Source organism: Gastrolobium bilobum, unplaced genomic scaffold (assembly GCF_033153095.1).
Source record: "Gastrolobium bilobum isolate Gb01-03AN ecotype WA unplaced genomic scaffold, APGP_CSIRO_Gbil_v1 utg1269, whole genome shotgun sequence".
NCBI lineage: Eukaryota > Viridiplantae > Streptophyta > Magnoliopsida > Fabales > Fabaceae > Gastrolobium > Gastrolobium bilobum.
The window spans coordinates 568,989-589,314 of NW_026898540.1; the positions used below are offsets into that span (position 1 = coordinate 568,989).

The following is a 20,326-nucleotide window of genomic DNA, read 5'->3' on the forward strand; positions in this document are numbered from 1 at the left end:
ATGCTCCCTTGTCTAGTTGTCTCTCATGTATAAATAAAAAGTAGGCATCTGAGTAAGGCTTTATTCAAGATTCCAATAAAACTAGATTATATATGTGCACGTGGATGCATCTACTAGTCAATTTAAAATAAAATTATCAGGACACATGACACGATTAGCGAAAATTTCTTTGTTCTTCTGAGGGGCTGCTACTCTTTATATAATATATATAATTTCATACATAAAACATCACACGGCACTTCCTCCCATTTTTTTATTTTTTGTCTCCCTAGGAATTAAAAGACACCACGGGAAAAACAAACCCTTCTACCACCGAGTGATTTTATGTTAAATTATGTACAAGCAACAGAATTCCAACTTAAATCCTCCTTGTTTGAGGATTGAAAGGTTTACTACAAGATCACTTTTATTTGTTAGACATAATATTCATAATTTTTTAAAATCTAATTGAACCACTAACTCAGTAACCCAATATCTTGATCGAATCGATGACGATTCAAGTTTTAAAACATTGCTTCTAGCAAACACCATAAAAAAATATGCCACTCTTTTTCTTTTTCTTTTTAAATAGTCCCACACTTGTTGTATTTATGACAGGATATAAAAAAATTTCTATAACATGAAACTTCTTTTTCCCTTAAACTAATGTGCAAAACATCATAAAAGATAGGAATTATTTTTCAACCTCATTAATGAACATTAAACGAAGAGATGCAACTTCAAATAGAAATCAATTGAACCTTTTCCCAACCTAATCCCATGTGATAAGTTAATAGAATAACAACATATTCTTTAGGCAAGCATGCATATTCCTTTTGGCTGGGGCCCGGGATTATCCGTGTATTGAGCTTTTAATGATTCCAACAGTCATTATGTCCACGACCTTAAATTTAACTTTAGACAGGTCATCCAGTTCAACTTTATCAAGATTTTCCATGGCTTATCTCCACCACTTTATATCAATTCTTAAATCTCAGCTTAACTCTTTACCATAACTTCGAAGTATCAAATTAGACAATTCCAAAGAACAAGAACCAAACTATACTTACAACCTAAATTAGACTACCAATTCAGCTTTCAATTGGACAATTATCCGAGCAGGCCTCTCTGAATGCATTGTTGTAATAGTTTCCACAAGATGTTTAGTAGCAACTTTGTATTTGATGATATAGAAACACGTATTGCTCAATCTCTGTGCATTTCTATATCTGGTTCGAGTTCCTTCACATAAATTCTGTGCACAAGAGAATATGGTATATAGCTCCTCAAGGCAATCTTTACCTGCCCGTGCAGAATCCACCAAAAGCAAATTGAAGGCAGATATTTTCAGCTCAGATACGAACACTATTCAGATTTCATGGCATGATCATTATAGATTCAAAAAAAATAAATAAAAAATACCACATCAACATGTAGTCAAAATTTCGGCTCCAGTCCTAGTTATCAAAATGGTATGTTCAAACTGTGCAGCTGGACTACCATCAGCTGTTAACGTTGTCCAGTTGTCTTGCCAAGTAATGGAATCAATGCTTCCCATAGTAAGAATAGGCTCTGCATTTTAAGTAGAATTTTAAGGGATCATTCAATTTCAAGACTAAATACCCAGCTTGACCAATACAGAGAGCAATCAACTCATATAAAAATCCACTTCCAAAGTGGGTGCAGGTCTCTGTATTTTTGTTCAGTGAATTAGGCTAGTTGTAAAACGTAGTGCAATATAGTACAGAGGATATAAATACCCTCCTCCACACACTAATTATGTGCATAATACAGTTCATTCTCAAAACTTTAAACCTAGCGTGTCTTTCTAGCCAAAGGTACCATCACACCGAAAACTAGGTGCAATACCGAAGGAAACTTCCCTCGTTATCCAAAACAAGGAGACAATTTAAATTACTACATAGATGGTGGGGAAGCCACCACTCCGATGAATGTTCTAGATACACCACAAAGCAATATGCTAAGCAGTATGGCACAGAAAAGGTAGCATATTAACAATGCACTTACCAATTGTAAATGTTTGACCTTCAACCATGCAACCTGTCTTGTCATTGCCTGTCAAGCAATGATATAAAATTAGAAGTCCATTTCAAAAATATAGTACTATAAGACAATTCCTCCAACCTCCAAAACCCTCTCCCCAAAACATAAAGTTAAGGAAAACAAGAGGGAGCAGGGGAGTGCAGGTAAGCCACACAGAAGGATTTTATTTTCTTTATTAGCCCAGCTATCTGAAAAGCTAAAGTTATTGGGTCAAAGCACATGAATTGTTTTATATTTGACACATCTCCTCATACAAGAGCCCTTTATGATGGCAGCATGCGCTATGCATATGGACACCCTAACTTGTGTTGAAATTTAACTTTTTATTTAAAAGCAAGGACAATAACATGGATTGAGCTGTAGACCACATGGTCAACGAAGCTTTGATACAATTGTCAAAAATTTACTATCCCAGTAGCTCAAGTCATTGAGTAAAGACACATGAATAATTTTTATATACATTTTATAAGCATTTGCACAATTCCAGGCCGAATGTGGCAGTTAGGTAAAGCCCTTTCCAAAGTAGCAATTTTAGGGTTCTAACCCATGACAATGCAGGGAAGAAGGGTCGCAATCTACTTCCACTAAGACCAACCACTGGTGGGTAAAAATGAAAAAAACATTGTTAATTATCAGTTAATTGCCAAACACAACCAATTGCTAATTTGCCAGCCTTTCAGCTTTTTCAAACATGTAAAGAACCAATTCAACCCAAAAGCTTAAGCTGTTGGGTGAGGCTACATTAATGATTTTATATATCTCAACACGCCCCCTCACACGAGAGCCCACTGGGCTTGAAAAGTAGACAATGCACAGGCTCACCTACCTGTGCGAAGAAAGAAATTCCACTATAGAGAAAGTGGGGGGCAGTGAGGATCGAACCCGGGTAATGAGGCTCTGATACCATGTAAGAATGCATTTTTGATATCAAGCTGTAGAAGGGGCCATTGATGAATGGCAGCAAGTGCAAGAAATAGGCGAACAGATGCCATCTTGGCAACAGGAGAAAAAGTACCCCATAATCAAGACCAAATATCTGAGTGTATCCCTTGGCCACCAAACGAGCTTTGAGGCGGTCAACAGTGCCATCAAGACCAACTTTGACAGTGGATACCCATCGACAACCGACTACTGACTTTCCGGGAGGAGCATGAACAAGATCCCATGTACCATTGGAGTGAAGTGCTTGCATTTCATCAATCATCTCCTGACGCCAACCCGGATGAGATAGTGCTTCCCCTGTGGTTTTGGAAATAGAAATAGACGAAATACTAGAAACAAAAGTAAAATGTGGTGAAGAAAGTCTATCATAACTCAAGAAACTATAAAGTGGACGAGAGTTGCGAGTGGATCGAATACATTTGCGAAGGGCAATGGGAGTAATCTCTGATGGAGGACTCGGAGGGGAAGAGTCGACCGGAGGAGGCGGTGAGTCAATAAGGGTCAAATCCGCTGGAGGCGCAGGCTGACGATGCTGATAGGTGAGAAAAGGACGGTCCTCAGGGATGGAGGCAAAGGGTAGCTCCTCCGGGATAGAGTCACCTGCAACTGGTAAAGACAAAGCAAGACAAGGAACATGAAGAACATGATCAACTTGTGTTATCTGAGACGGGATAGACTGAAAAGAATGTTGATTAAGGAAAGTGACATCAGCCGAAACAATATAATGCTTGAGATCAGGAGAGTAGCAACGATACCCCTTTGAAAACGAGTATATCCAAGGAAAACACACTTGAAAGCTTTGGATGTTAACTTATCTTTTCCTGGAGTAAGGTCATGAACAAAGCAGGTACTTCCAAATACATGTGGAGGTAGAGGATAGGAAGGTGCTCCTGGGAATAAAACACTATATGGAACTTCATTATTAAGTACGGAAGAGGGCATGCGATTGATGAGAAAGCAAGAGGTGATTATAGCATCTGCCCAAAAACAGAGTGGAACATTCATATGAATTAGTAGGGTACGTGCAGTTTCAACCAGATGTCTATTTTTACGTTCGGGCACTCCATTTTGTTGTGGAGTGTGTGGGCAAGTGGTCTGGTGTAACGTCCCACGTTTCTCCAAAAAATTAGAAAATTCAAGAGACACATATTCTTTTGCATTATCACTGTGCAAGATTTGAATAGAAGCACCAAATTGAGTATTTATTTCAGCACAAATTTTTTGATAAATTAAAAATAATTCAGATCGATTTTTCATTAAATAAACCCAAGTACAACGAGAGAAATCATCAATAAAGGTGACAAAATACTGAAAACCCAAAACAAACATTGTTTGACTCGGGCCCCAAATGTCAGAATGAACAATAGAAAAGGGAGCATCAGCTCTTTTGTTGACTCTAATAACAAAGGAGGAGTGAGTGTGCTTTCCTTGCTGACAAGACTGACAATTTAAAGACTTAAGCCTGGATAAAAAAGGAACCATATGCTGAAGCTTGGAGAGGCTTGGATGACCCAGACGACTGTGAATTAGCTCAGGAGACTCTGTGAGAGAACATACTACTGGAGAAGGTGGTGCAATCAGATAGTAGAGACCTCGTGACTCAATGCCCGCTCCAATCGTCTTCCCCATACGCGGATCCTGCATAGAAAAGGATTGTTTAGAGAAGGTAACGGTACATGAAAGAGAATGAATCAACTGGCTAACAAAGATTAATTTAAAAGCAATGCCAGGTATATAATAAACAGAGTTCAAAGCTAAAAAGGGAGTTGGGTTGGCTTCCCCAATTCCACGAACAGGAGCCTTAGTGCCATCAGCAAGAGTAACAGAGGGTAAGTTATTAGAATAAAAAAGTGAAGTGAAAAGATCCTTATTACCACAAAGGTGATGAGTAGCACCTGAATCTATTATCCAGGGCCCAAGAGATGATTGAAAAAGGCAAGCAACATGATTACCAGTGTCTTGAGTAAGATGCTGAGAGGAAACCTTCTTGAGAAGTGCCTCATAGTCGGCACTTGAAAGAGTTACTGATCCAGTAGAAAGTGGTGTAACATCAGTTTGAGCAAAGTTGGCAGTCGGTGGTTTCAAGTGAGGGTACTTCCTGTAGCAGCGTTCTTCAAAATGTCCAAGATTCTGGCAATAATTGCAACGAGGCCTCTGTCCGCGGCCACCCTGTCCACGGCCACATCCACGTTCACTGTTCCAATTGGAATCATTGGAACGAGAAAAGAATGCAGTGGAATCGGTAGCTGGCACATGTTTTTCTGTTGATTTATCCTTAAGATTCAGAAGGCGCTGGAAAGCGTGTGACAGGCTAGGAGTCTCAGCACTGGTTAGAATATTCTCACGAACACTTTCTAACTCCTCAGAAAGACCGGAGAGGGTTACGACTATAAAGAAGCGCTCCACCTGCTTATTGTACGCAGAGGCATCTGCAGCATGAGGTAACATAGCTAAGAATTCTTGCATAAAAGAACGAATCTTACCAATATAAGTTTCCATTCGAGACTCTGGAGATTTGCGCAATTCCATTATCTGAGACACAATTGAATAAAGCTGCTGAATGTCATTGGTGTAAAGGATTTTAGCTTCCTCCCATACGTCATAGCAGGTCTCAAAGGAGATGAAAATGTCTATAATTGTCGGATCAATGGACTGCCAAAGGATACTTACCAGTTGAGCATCAATCTTGTCCCATTCAGATGTCTGATCCTTTGAAATATCGGCAGACTTAGTTGTGAGATGTTGACCGTACTCCTGACCAGTAAACCAGATCTTAACTGAGGTAGACCAGGTCTTGTAAGTAGCAGATTCGGTCAGTTTTATTGTTGTAATGGATGGGGTAGTACTGGAGATGACACCAGCAAAGTTTTTGGATGCGCCCTCCATCAAAATTAAATAAAGATGACCAGAAAAACAGATAAAGATTTGCAAGAAATCACGCAAAATTAAATAAAGATGTCCAGTACTACGAACAATGAACGGAGAGCAAAGAATCATTGATATCTTCTGAACGGACGAGACCCACAATGAATGCAGACCAGATCTGGAAAGAGGAGAGGAAGGAGAGTTGTTCTGTCCTGGAATGGCCGGAAAAAGTCACCAGAACAGTGCTCACGCGTCGGTGAGAGGTGGGGCGTGAGCACCACGCGCAGAGGAGGTTACCTGCGCGTGAGGGCGCGTGAGAAGGCCACCGGTGATGGGCCTTCCACAAAGACGGTCGCCGGAGGAAGGAGAGCCTGATCGCAGGTTTTTCGGTTGAAAACGTCTCCGGAAAAGTTCTCCGGTGACCGTGAACAGTAGCAGATGGCGGTTCTGGCGGCAAACGGAGGCTGATTTTAGACTATTCAAGGTTGAGGAGGCTGGTTTCTGACTATTTAAGGCTGAGGATAAATATTTGGTGACTAATTAAGGGTTAGGGCTAAAAAAGGGTTGCCGGTATGATGCACGGCGAGATAAAGATTTTATGCGGAAGCGAGAGGTTTCCCAGAACATAAGCTATGGTACCAACTTGAAAGTAAGAATGTATATTCCTCACCCAACACCTTAAGCTTTTGGGTGAGGCTACATTAATGATTTTATATATCTCAGCACGCCCCCTCACACGAGAGCCCACTGGGCTTGAAGAGTGGACAATGCACAGGCCCACCTACCTGTGCGAAGAAAGAAATTCCACTATACAGAAAGTGGGGGGCAGTGAGGATCGAACCCGGGTAATGAGGCTCTGATACCATGTAAAGAACCAATTCAACCCAAAAGCTTAAGCTGTTGGGTGATGCTACATTAATGATTTTATATATCTCAACAAAACAGAAAAACTTCAAATGAATCTGATACTGTCAACATAAAAAATCAAAAGGTCTTCCAAGTTTAAGGTGAAAATTTAGCACTACCAAGCAACTAAGGTACCAGGTAAAACACAATATTATGAATAATCCAGTTTAAGTAGTCATTGTTAGCATTTAATCTTAAGCAAACCAAGCTATAAATGTGCAGTTTAACAGGTCTTGTTTCGCATTTTAGACAAAGTTAAGATAGAAAAAGCAATATGATGAAGTTATACAAGTTGATACGTCACTTACGGTAATGTAAAATAATTGGCTCAGAATGAAACACTGTTCCCACACCATGCCCAACAAAACGCTCCACTACACCATAGCCATACTTTTTAGCATGCTCACTGAGATAATGTATCAAAAGCAAAGGCAAGGCTTAAAAATCTATATAAGAAAGCTATCAAAACAGCTGTTTTAGTGCTTTTCTAAGAAGCTAAAAATAGTAGCTTCTGAAAAATGCTATATCATATAGCACTCTTTAAAAAGCTTTAACAAACGGATCCATAACAGAATTGCATAATATTCATTTTATGACCACAAACCAGGCAACTTTTAGATATTTGGATTCCTCTCAGAGGGTTGTGTAGAGAGGTAGACAGTAGACTTACATTTAAGGTAGCCTTCTTTGAATGAACACCACATGAAAATTGACAGGTTGAGAAGAAAGTAAATCAAGATTGTGAGCTGTTGCTGCATTGTAAGTGATTTAGACTCGGTGATTATTACTTCTTTATTGCCCTGTGCCTAGGAATATTTATTCCTGGTTGTTTCTCTAATAAGGGTCTGCTGAGTAATGCATACAATAAAATTTAATCCGTTGTTGTACTTGGAGCTTGTTTCAGAACAGTGTTTGACAATTTAAAAGATGGCTCCTGAATGTTAATACAGCACATAAATCTTCTCTTGCAGCTTGTTGCAAGAAGAATACCTTGTTATACATATTATATTAATGGGTTCATTCAGTAGGAAAGCTAAGTCCAGTTCTACAAATTAAAGGAAATGAAGTTTCAATAGCAATTCATGAACAATGCTGGCATTAGTAAATTTACGAACAGCTATGTTTTTTTCAGTACGATATAACAAAAATTTACCTGATCTTCTTTCCAATTTTCCTAAAAGTAGCTCCATCCTTGCAAACAGCTATTCCTTTCTCCAAGCACTCTTCAGTTACCTTCCAATGATAAAGCATTTGCTAAATGAATAATCTAAATAATTGCACAACTGACATTGCTTAATGAGGAATCAAATTTGATGTATGAGTATGACAGAAAATGCAAATATATAGAGTAGTATGCTTTCAACAAAGTACAGCCCATTCTATAATCTAAACAATAAAAATACGTAAGTTTCTTTTTCCCCACAAATATCAGCAGACAATTATTTACCTTAACAAGGTTTTTCATTGCATCACTGACTTCCCCACAAAAAAATGTCTTTGATGTGTCTCCATGATATCCCTAACACCACATATAGAAGGGCATACGATCACTTGGTCATTAACACTAAAAACAATAAAAATAATTAATGAAATAAAGATGCAATTTGGTTCGTTGAAGCAATAACTGAAGTAACCCTACTAATTTAGGGTCCGGATCTAATTAATGAAATAAAGATACAGTCTGGCCGTTGATTTGAAATCGAAATCTTCAGCCACACTAATGATTTGAACGATGCTTAAGTCTTGTGTCGAATCTCCCCGCTTTGCTTGAGTAGATAAGTCCTGAAAGTTATTCAGGCCTTCCTTGAACTGTTTGGCCCTACGTTGTGTGATTCGGGACACGACAAAAGAGAGGAAAAGTGGTATTTTCACCCCAGATGGAAGCAGTGACCATGACGCCGCAATTTCAAGCATGATGGCCACTCCATCAAAATGGGATATGATGCACTTCAAATCATGGGGAGGCCACGTGACACAACGCAGCACCAAATGTCATAATTGATATGTATGCTAGTAATTACTTAAACACTTAACACTAAATTATATTCCTTAACACACAACAAGAATGCCTGGTGAAAATATAGTTGGAGATGATTTTTATGAAGTTTAGCAGATATACAGCAAGTGCATAGAGTGTGTCAAAATGCCATACAAACAACGGATTTATAGGGATAAAGGGAAATGATAAAACATCTCAGAAATGTATCATTATAATACAGAAATAAAGTAGACATACAAACACTGTTGTAATTTGTAGAAGACATTAATTTAAGCCGGAAATTGTTGTACCCACTTAAAACTAAATAAAATTTCAGTAAGAAGTGAGAAGCATACATTAAGGTAGACTGTCACATCAATGTTAATAATATCACCATTCTGCAAAAGAGATAATTGTCATCAATTATGCGTAATATGCATACCGAGGATAAATCATACATTAAGGCTTGCAAAACCTGTAACTGCCGAGAATCAGGTATTCCATGGCACATGCACTCATTAACTGATGTGCACACACTTTTTGGAAATCCACCATAGCCAAGGGGTGAGGGATAAGCACCAGCGTCAATTATCATCTGGTGCACTGCTTTATCAATTTCATTAGTTGTTACAGACGGCTGGCAAAACCATAGTTCAGTCAGATAAAAAAGCACGGCAAAGTAAATTATTATACCAAACCCAAAGAACAAAATGATGGCATTTGGGTTATCAAATAACATTCAAACAAGGTTATGGACATAAAACTCCAAATGTTATTGGTTGTAACTTGCAAGCTCTTAAACATTCACTATCAAAAAATGTTCTTAACTCATCAAACTTTTCATATATCTGGTTTGCATAATGCAACTAATTATTGCATCCTACTGTTAAAAAGAGTGCAAAGTTTCCTCACTTCCCTCAACACCCCAAAGTAAAGGCATATTACTCCACAAGTTTGAGGATAAGGGACCAGACCACCAAAGTTTTAACATCTTCAGATATTTATCTAATACTTTTACAATTGCAAATTTCGTGTTTCATCTAACAACAATAAGGATAAGTTGTCACATCTGAGTTTTGCCACTACACCACCACTAATTTAAATAGCTAGATAGGTGAAATTCAGTACGGTTGCAAAGGAGTTTGGGTTGACACCAAATGAAATTGATCATTCAATCTTCTATTGACATACTTCATCTAGTGGATGTGTTTATCTAATAATTTATGTTGATTAGTTATTAGAGGTAATACATGATGAAATTGTTGGGACGGGGTCCCTTAAATAGTTCACACGGAAGCAGTTTACCGATTGGCAATACAGGCTTACCTCTCAGCACGCTGATGTTCTTACCAGTCCGCCAACATCAGCGTGATGTTGTTACCACGCTGATGATTTTGTCTTTAATGATATCTAATTATAGACATTAATGTGATTCATAAATTGCAGACACCACATCATCTTTTATTTGACTATCATATTGACATAATGTGACTTTAGTTTAACTCCCTTTTTACCATGTTTGGTTGAGTAGAGAATAAGGGAATGACCAAGAGAAGGAAAATTTGGATACTTTATAGTTCAACATGCCTGTTACTCGCATCAGGCTCCATTGAACTGTAAATAATGATTGCTTGTGAATGTTTTGGGGCCAATTAATGACAGTAATTTGGGGGAGTTTGCTAATAAGAATCCTCTTAATTTTAGCCATCTCAAAATTATTTGCAAAAATTTGTTCAATAGAGTAAGGAATCAAAATTCTATTTCCAAAAATAATTTTTAAATTTTCAGAATAAAAAAATATGAGAATTCTACTTGGTAGACTTGACCACTTATTTATAGATGGGTTATCAGGAAGTGTTGAGTTCTAATCCTTTTAGGATTGTTGGGAAGACTTATCCTTCATCTCCCTCCATGTGATAGGAGAAGGTTGTTGTCCTTATCTATTCCTAATTATTCATGGTTAGCATAAAGATACAAAGTATATTTTCATTCTTAAAGTCGATTAAAATTTAGTAACATATACATTATTCTTTCATATTGCAAAAACTATATTTTAATTCTTAAAGAATTACGTATGTCCAACATATTAATCCTTTTTTAAAATTAATATACTCGGTGCTTAAAGACAGATGTAATTAATATGAAACTATATATTAATTCTTAAAGAATTATGTCCAACATGCTAACGTAGCAACACATAATTATGATGATCGAGGCTGATTTATATTAATATATTAATATGAAACCTATGGTTTGTAATTACTGATTCCAGCAAAAAAGGAAAAAAATAAAATAATTATGATGATTAGCACTTGTGCGGAGTACAAGAAGAAATCCTTGCCCTTCATATCAAATATAATAAAAAAAAACACCACCATAAGGCACCATACAAAGAAAATTGTCGAGCAGTGCTAAATTATGAAGAAATAATCACTAAAAAAATGATAATGACCTTTATCTTGCAAGAGGAGAACATCAGATAAAATAAAATAATTATGATGATTAGCACTTGTGCGGAGTACAAGAAGAAATCCTTGCCCTTCATATCAAATATAATAAAAAAAAACACCACCATAAGGCACCATACAAAGAAAATTGTCGAGCAGTGCTAAATTATGAAGAAATAATCACTAAAAAAATGATAATGACCTTTATCTTGCAAGAGGAGAACATCAGATAAATAAATGACATAAGAAGTATGCTAGAAGGAGGAAATCTTACCCTAACCAAAGTCCCTGCATAGTTTAAGACACGTGCTGCAAGCTCACATGCAGCTCTCATTTTAGCTATACCTTCAGAATCATGAATTTGATACTCATTTGCAATTTCCGGCAGTATATTTGAACCTACATAAGGAGGCCTTGGTATGTGATCAGGGACAGGGAGATATTGTGATACTCTCCCACGCCTTAATGGGGGCCTACTTTTATCCTTTTTCACAACTTCAAGTTCACGTTCTCTTCATATGACCAGACATTTGGTAAGAATCTTTCTAAAAGTTGCATAAACACTTTCTACTTCTAAATAAAAAATAAACCTTTATTTGGAGAATAGAAAGCAAATGCAAGAGTAATGAAGTTAGCTGAGTATATATTTTCTGAAGCAAGCACATTGATATTGCTTGGCAAAGAAGATAGGAAAGGAGGGAGGGATAAATAGATGATTTGTTATCTATCCCCTATATTCCAATATCTAAATGATAAGACACCTACATGTTGTCAAACAGATAAGGAGAAAACAAAAGAAGAAAAAATGTGCAATACTGAGATCTCAAATATTTTGATAAAAGAAGAAAGATCTTTCAAACATTTTATTACCCATGTACTGCACATGCAATTACAATTCAACATCTAATAGATAAACTACAAATTTAGATTATCAGGTGCATGTAACTGGAAAACTTCTAAAGCCTACTTACACTTGTACATATGTTGTAAATAAAGAATGTATAATTGTGTAATTATTATTGATTTATTTTCCCTTTTATTAGACAGATTATAGGTCTAGTTTACTAATGATTTGTTTCACTGGAATTAGCTCTTTATTAGGAAAGTAATTATTAACATTAGTCTATATATTGTAAACCTATGTACAGGATTATTCAAGCAACAATATTCACAGTGCATCATAATTCAATTGTATGTATAAATTGAGAACCCAGAAAGATCTATCAAATACTTTATTACCCACGTACAGCACGCCATGCAATTACAAGTCAGCATCTAGCATATAAAATACAAATTCAGAATATCAGATATACGGGTGTTCGTTGGGTTGGGAAAACCTTCAAACCCATGAGTTTTTTTGACTGAACCCCGACCCACAGATGGCCGTTAGATTTAAAAAACTCAATGTTAGGTTCAGTGAAACCTAAGGAAGGAACAGAACAGAAGGAATGAATTGAAACAGAGAATTGGTATCGAATTTTTATTGAATGAATTGCAATCTGGTTTCCACAATGTTATATACATGTTTCCACTCTATTAAACGTGCTACCTACTTAACCACATGACATCTAACTAACTTCCCACCTCACGAATACATGCAACCATATACACATGTAAACTAACCGTTTAACCACCTCCTAACTACATGCAACTAATACTGAAACAATTCAATGGTTTCTTCAAGCAACAAAATCAGCTAGTTTGGTAGAATGCTTTTTGTCCCTATTCGATCTTCTCAGCCTAACATTCCCCTCTCCTTCAACAATGACCTTGTCCTCAAGGTCGAGAGATGGATAACAGTGACGCAATTCCTGTTCTTTCTCCCACGAGGCATCTTCAGGAACCGTATTCGACCATTGAACCAAAACTCACGCTGTTGTTGCCCTTGGCATGACACAGGACGCATGCCTAAGATGGCTACTGGCACTTGAACAGGTCGGTTATCAACAGCTGAAGAAGGCAGTGGATTTGGTACAATTGGCAAAGGTCCCAAATAAGGTTTCAACTGTGATACATGAAACACGGGATGAATTTGACTCCTTGAAGGCAGCTTCAATTCATATGTAGTGGCTCCCAACCTCCTAAGAACTTCAAAAGGACCAAAGAATCTCTTAGCAAGTTTATGATTGGCTCTTCTCTCAACTGTCACTTGCCGATACGGTTGTAAACGGGCCCAGACTTGATCTCCTACATTGAAGGAACGCTGCTTGTGGTGCTTATCAAACTGAACCTTCATACGGTTCTGAGCCCTCTGTAGGTGGAGCTTGAGTTGAGCTAAAACTTCATTTCTCTGTTGCAGCATTGTATCAATAGCTTCTAACTTAATCATTCCCCTCGGATAGAAGGGTATCATGATCGGAGGTTTCCCAAAAACAGCCTGATAAGGAGACATGCCAATAGAAGAGTGAATGACTAAATTGTAATGGTATTGGGCCCAACACAAAAAGTTGCACTAGGAACGTGGTTGTTCATAGCAAAATGAACGCAAATATTGTTCAAGGTATCTGTTGGTCACTTCTGTTTGACCATCAGATTGTGGATGGTATGAAGAAGTTGTCCTTAAAGTAGTACCACTTAACTTGAATAAATGGCTCCAAAATTTGCTTAAGAAGATGCGATCTCTATCAGTCAAAATCGATCGAGGGAAACCATGAATGCGTACCACCAATTCACAAAACAATTTGCAACTGTAAAAGCTGTATAAGAATTTGGCAAGGCACCAAAATAAGCGAACTTAGACAATCTGTCAACAACAACTAGGACAGTTGTGAAGCCTTTTTTGATGGAGGTAATCCAGAAATGAAGTCCATGGAAAGTTCTTCAAAAACACCTTCTGGAATTGGAAGAGGCTACAACAACCCTGCCACCTTAGATGTTTCATATTTCACTTGTTGACAAATGTGACAATTTTGGACAAATTGCTTAACATCTCTTCTCATAGACGACCAATGGAATGTAGCTGACAACCTCAAGTAGGTCCTTAATACACCCACATGCCCCCCAATTAATGAAGAATGGGCCTCTATGATTAAGACAGGAATTAATGATGAAGAAGAACTAAGAAGGTATTTACCTTTGTACAGAAGTACTCCCTCTCGATGCAACATATCAGGATCACTATTAGGATGATCTCTTAACTTTTGGTGAATCTGTAATAATTGAAGATCATGTAAATTCTGATGTTTGATTTCAGAAAGGAGGTCAAACTCAGGTTCAGAGATGGAGACTCGCAAGGCAGCATCCTCATCAAATACACGGGATAAAGCATCAGCTACTGTATTGGTATGGCCTGGTTTATATTCAATGTGAAAGGAATAACCCATCAGTTTGCACAAGTACTTCTGTTGCTCAGCTGTATGGATAGTTTGAGTGAGAAGTTCCTTGATACTTCTATGATCCGTTCTGATTATAAATTTGGAGCCCAACAAATATTGGCGCCAACGTTTAACAGCTGTAGTAATAGCATACAACTCTCTAATATAAGTGGAAGCACTTGCTAGTCTCGGACCTAGCTTTTTGCAGAAATATGATATAGGGTGCTCACCTTAAAGCAACACAGCCCCTACTCCCTGATTCGAGGCATCAGTATCCAAGACAAACATTTCCTCAAAATTTGGTAACCTCAACACTGGTGTTTGAGACATAGCCTGCTTAAGTTTCAAGAAGGCTTCATCAGCTTCTGGAGGCCACTTGAACACAGCAGATCCCTTTAATAAGTTGGTTAAAGGAAGAGCCAAGGAAGCATATCCTTTGACAAATCGTCTATAATATCCATTAAGGCCAAGGAAACCCCTTAATTGTTTAATATTCCTGGGAATAGGCCATTGAAGCATGGCTGAGATCTTCTTTGGATCAGCACACACACCACTTGCATCTACCACATGGCCCAAATACTCAATAGTTGTCTGACCAAAAGCACATTTATTGAGCTTAACAAAGAACTCATATTGCTGTAAGGATTTTAGAGTCAACTCCAAATGCTGAGCATGTTCATCAATATTTTTACTGAAAACCAATATGTCATCGAAGAAGACTAATAAATCTTCTCAAATAAGGTTTGAACAGATGATTCATGACATCTTGGAATGTTGCAGGGGCATTTGTCAAGCCAAAAGGCATGACTAAAAATTTATAATGCCCCTCATGTGTTCTAAAGGCAGTCTTGTGAGCATCGGTTGGAAGCAATCTGATTTGGTAATAACCAGCTCTTAAGTCCAACTTTGAAAAAATGGTTGAACCCCCTAATTCGTCCAACAACTCATTAATCGTGGGAATAGGAAATCTGTCCTTGATTGTGACTGCATTAAGGGCCCTATAATCAATGCAAAGTCTCCATGAGTTGTCTTGCTTCCTAACTAGCAGAACTGGAGAAGAGAAGGGACTATGTGAATGTTGGATGAACCCTACTGCCAATAAATCAGATACTTGTCTCTCAATCACAGATTTTTGGCTATGACCATAACGATAAGGTCTAACATTGATAGGTTTGGTGCCTGCCTCCAAATGAATTGAGTGGTCCAATCCTCTGAATGGGGGTAAACCACTAGGTAAGGAAAACACTGTCTGGAATTTCAGCAAAATTGACCACAAGAAAGGATGAATATCTGTCTTCAACTCTGTCAACTCAGGTATGCTTGTGACCTGCAATTTGGAATCATGTTGTACATGCAGAGAATTGCACATTGCCCACTCATTTGGGAGAAATGCATTCATGTTAGCAGCAACAGAATTATCATTATGGCCTTGCAAGGAAATTGAATTACCCTCCCATACAAACTCCATTGATTTCTGTATATAATCATGAGTCACCTTACCTAACCGTTCCAGCCAAGGCATGCCCAGGATAATGTCAATATCAGATAAATCCAAAACCCAAAGATCAATACAAACAAATTACCCTGAATCAACAATGGTAACTTGAGACATTTCTTTTCAGAATACATCACATCACAATTCCCCAAAAACACCGTAATTCTGTGTGTATGTGACATAGGCAAGGACAGGTTAACAGCTAGTTGTTTCTGGATGAAGTTGTGAGTGCTGCCAGAATCAACTAAAATAGAAAAATTCATACCTCTCAAAGCAAAATTGAATACCAAGGCACGAAAATGATTTTTGTCACTTAAGGTATGTAGAGATGCATCCTTTGATTCTCCACTTGAGTTGTCAACCTGCCAAACTATCTCTTCCTCCTCCAGATCTTCATGTAATTCCTCCTATTCTCCCACCAGTAGCATCAATTTATTCTTACATAAATGTTTCGAAGACCATATTTCATCACAAGTATAGCATAAGCCCAACTCTCTCCTCTTATGTAAATCAGCATTGGACACCCTTTTCAACTGATTAGATGCTGGTAAAGCCAACCTTGGTGGATTGGATATTGATTGTGAAGTCCCATGAGGAACTGTAGCAGTGTTGGAAACCCCTGAAGTAACCTCAGTCACCTGAACAGGTTTTGGAAAAAATTTCTTTGGAGCACCTTGAAATGAATTCTTTAAATCACTAAAGTGATCATCATAAGCCATGGCAAGTTGAATGGCTTGATGCAAGGATATAGGTTCCCTCAATTGGACAGCACTTCGGAGCTCAGATTGAAGACCCGAAACAAAGAAATTCATGAGAAGATCATCATCTAAATCTGGAACTTGATTAACCAAAGCCTCAAATTGTTGAATATAAAAACAAAGAGATGAAGATTGGGTCAGTTTTGATAATGCTCCCTTTAAATTGGTAAAACCAGACATACCAAAACGTTGACGAAGAGCAGAAGTGAATTCACACCAGGCACGAGCTTTACCTGTATTAAAGGTCCATTGAATCCATGAAGCAGCATTCCCTTCCATTTTCAACCCAGCCAAAGCCACCTTTGTATCATCTGGAATCATTTGAAGAGTGAAGAAAAGCTCAGCTTTAAAGATCCAATTATTAGGATCATGACCATTGAAGACTGGGATCTCCATGTGAACGCCTTTAAGCAAAGAACGATGCTCCATAGTTTCTGGTCGATGTGAATTGTGAGAAGGAGAAGAAGTATTGATATTGGAAGAGTCATGCCTCTGTGCTTGATTAGCGATTACAGATTCATGTAATTGTTGCATCTGATTGACCAACAACAAAATCTGATTTCTGGTCTCAGCAGCTTGTCGTGTTGCTTGCAGACGAAGTTCTTCAAAATTTGTCTCCACTTGCTATTGAAAGGAATGCAACTCCTCTGATAGTTCTTGAACCCTCGTCATTGAATCAAGAACGTGAGAAAGGAATGAAAGCACCAATGTTAGGTTCAGTGAAACCTAAGGAAGGAACAGAACAGAAGGAACGAATTGAAACAGAGAATTGGTATCGAATTTTTATTGAATGAATTGCAATCTGGTTTCCACAATGTTATATACATGTTTCCACTCTATTAAACGTGCTACCTACTTAACCACGTGTCATCTAATTAACTTCCCACTTCACGAATACATGCAACCATATACACATGTAAACTAACCGTTTAACCACCTCCTAACTACATGCAACTAATAACAATTCAATGGTTTCTTCAAGCAACAAAATCAGCTAATTTGGTAGAATGCTTTTTGTCCCTATTCGATCTTCTCAACCTAACACTCAACCTGCAAAGAATGGTTTGGGTTGCAGGTTGAAACTTTCTCAACCCGCACAACCTAATCCAATCCACATATTATTTTATTTTATTTTTTTAAATCATGCTTCCCACTCACTTTTGTGTGCTGCCAATTAAAAGTGAAGTTATTGTAGTCATGTTGAGAATGTGACCAAAGAAAATAGAAATGAGAAGTTAATAAAAGCATCATAGAGACCATGGTGATGAGAGAATTACGAATTCCTTAAATGACAACAAGTTTCTAGAAAAATTAAACAAAGAAATCAATGATTACAGCAACCCTTAAGCTAATAAAGCTAACACTGTAACATAGATAACACATTCCAAATACTCTTAGAAATATATAAAACTATTAATGTAGCCTCACCGACTAGCTTAAGCTTTTAGATTAAATTGATTCTTTACATTTAAAATGATATCATAGCCTTAGTGTCACGGGTTCGATCGTCATCGCTCACATTCTAATAATTAAATATTGTAGAATTTCTTAGCACAAATAGTTGGGCATATGCATTGTTCACCATTTAAGCCCAATGGGCTCTCGTGGGAGAGGGCGTGTTAGAGATATATAAAAATATTAATATAGCCTCATCCACTAACTTAAGTTAGTTGATTGAATTGGTTCTTTAGAAGCACTAACAACTTAGAATTGATTCTTTACAAGTACTAACAACTTAGAACCTTCCACTGTACTTGAAATCCAGATGGTTATCTTACATTATAAGCTGAAAATTCCAAATTCAATCCACAAGAATACAAAAAACAATAGCTTAACTGTATCACAGATGTAGTACTGGGTACCTTCTAATTTTCATAGCTTCCTCCAATCCCGTCATCTTCCTAGAAAAAACCACAAATTGCTTCCTGGAAAGTGATTGGTTTCCTGGAACATAGAAAATAATGACAAAAGTCTTCGTTTGACTTCATTTATTTATTTATGGTTCTAAAAGTAAAGATGAATGGTCCGAAAACCACAATTGACGAACCAGGAAGAGTAATTGAGCGTGAGAGGGTGAGCGGAGAACCCATAAAAGATGCTGAATATGACGAAGATGGTGAGGCTTCGCCGTTAAAGGAAGATGAGAGTTTCAGAAATGAACAGTGAACTCGGAAAGAAGAGAGCGCCATTCTCAGCAGAGAGAGAGAGAGAGAGAGAGAGAGAGAGAGAGAGAGAGAGAAAGGATAACGGAATGAGAGGGGTTTAGAGGTTTTTGAATGGAAAATTAGAGCAAAGGAGAAATAGACTGGGCCTGTGGGCCTGTGGGCTTTGTTTTATTCAAGAGATGATTGGCCCGTTTGTTTTTTAACCAAGAATTGGCTGGGTTTAGTTTTGACAATGGGCTTAAAAACTAGGATTATAATTTTTTTTATTTAACGGAAAAATGTTTGTCATTTTAAATGATATAAAAAAAAAATTTATTTAAAATTTAAATAAATAAATAAATCATTCACTTTCTCCACTATGATTTTTATTTTTTGTGTCTATCTCTTTCTTAAAATGACATAATTTATATCATTTAAAATGACAAACATCAAACCTTTTATTTAATGCAACAGGTTATACTACTTATCAACTTTATTTTCCTTTGTATATCTAAATCAATAGCTTTCAAACTCTCACTATTTAGAGCCTGTTTGTTTCGGCTTCTCAAAAAAGTAATTTTTATCTCTTTCTTATTTTAGAAGTGCTTTTTATAAAAGTTAAAGCTATTTATATATTTATAAAAATATTTACTTTTTTAAAAAAATATTTGTCTTTTGACTTTTGCTTTTCTTAGAAGTTAAAATTTTTAGCTTCTGAAAAAAGTAGATTTTTAACTTTTTTTTATGACTTTTGCTTTTTTTTTAAAAGCAGACATCCAAACGAACTAAAAACACGGGAAGTGCTTTTTTTCTTGAAAAACAAACAGCTTTTGAAGGAAAAAAAAGTTCATCCGAATGGCCCTTACTCTCTCTTCAAGCCATGGGATTCAGTGTGCTTAGAAGCCATTAATTTGAAAACTCTTCATCAGTATAAAAATAATAATAAAAGTAGGAAGATTAAAGCGCTTTTAAGTAAAGCAATCTTTTGACTTTTTTCACAAGCCAAATATCTTGGCTTTAAAAAAAAAAGCGTCATTTTTTTTTAACTTTTGTTCTTTTTTTCAAAAATTACATCAAAATACACACAGAGTAAAAATCACTTTTATTTTGACAAAAAAAAAAAAAAACTATCTCCCAAAATTAACACCAAAATCGTAACAGGCCAATACATAGAAAAATGGGCCAAGAGAAATGGTTGAATTATTCTCAACCCTGCCCAAGATCAAGCCCACTACCATGGCCAACTGATTTTAAAAACCAGAGGACCCCAAATGAGGCATTTATCTTCTTCATCTTCTCTTTCTCATTGACCGGTCTTGATCAGGAAGCCACCTTACACCTACCTTAGCTCGGTATTCGGGACGCGTGAAACACTACCCAAAAGAATAATATAACAAATAAATTCTGATAGCAAGATGTTAAGTAACATGTGGC

At 37.1% G+C, this 20,326-nt stretch overlaps 1 protein-coding gene across 3 annotated transcripts; it reads right to left on the minus strand.

The window, feature by feature from the left end:
* Nucleotides 1–103: 103 nt before the first annotated feature.
* LOC133317240 (methionine aminopeptidase 1B, chloroplastic) lies at nt 104–18,966 on the minus strand. 3 transcript variants are annotated; one of them, XM_061519081.1, is made up of 11 exons: nt 18,796–18,966; nt 18,611–18,692; nt 11,456–11,693; nt 9,210–9,371; nt 9,091–9,132; nt 8,204–8,275; nt 7,910–7,989; nt 7,065–7,162; nt 2,008–2,055; nt 1,402–1,551; nt 104–1,281 (listed from the first exon to the last, which is right to left on the minus strand). In XM_061519081.1, exons 1-10 carry the CDS (start codon nt 18,935–18,937, stop codon nt 1,406–1,408), a joined length of 1,110 nt encoding a protein of 369 aa, XP_061375065.1. In that variant the 5' UTR covers nt 18,938–18,966; the 3' UTR covers nt 104–1,281; nt 1,402–1,405. The 3 variants fall into 3 exon arrangements, with proteins under 3 accessions (XP_061375065.1, XP_061375066.1, XP_061375064.1); XM_061519082.1 differs by having other exon boundaries at nt 104–1,551; nt 18,611–18,687; nt 18,788–18,966; XM_061519080.1 differs by having other exon boundaries at nt 708–1,551.
* Between the last annotated feature and the right edge of the window lie 1,360 nt (nt 18,967–20,326).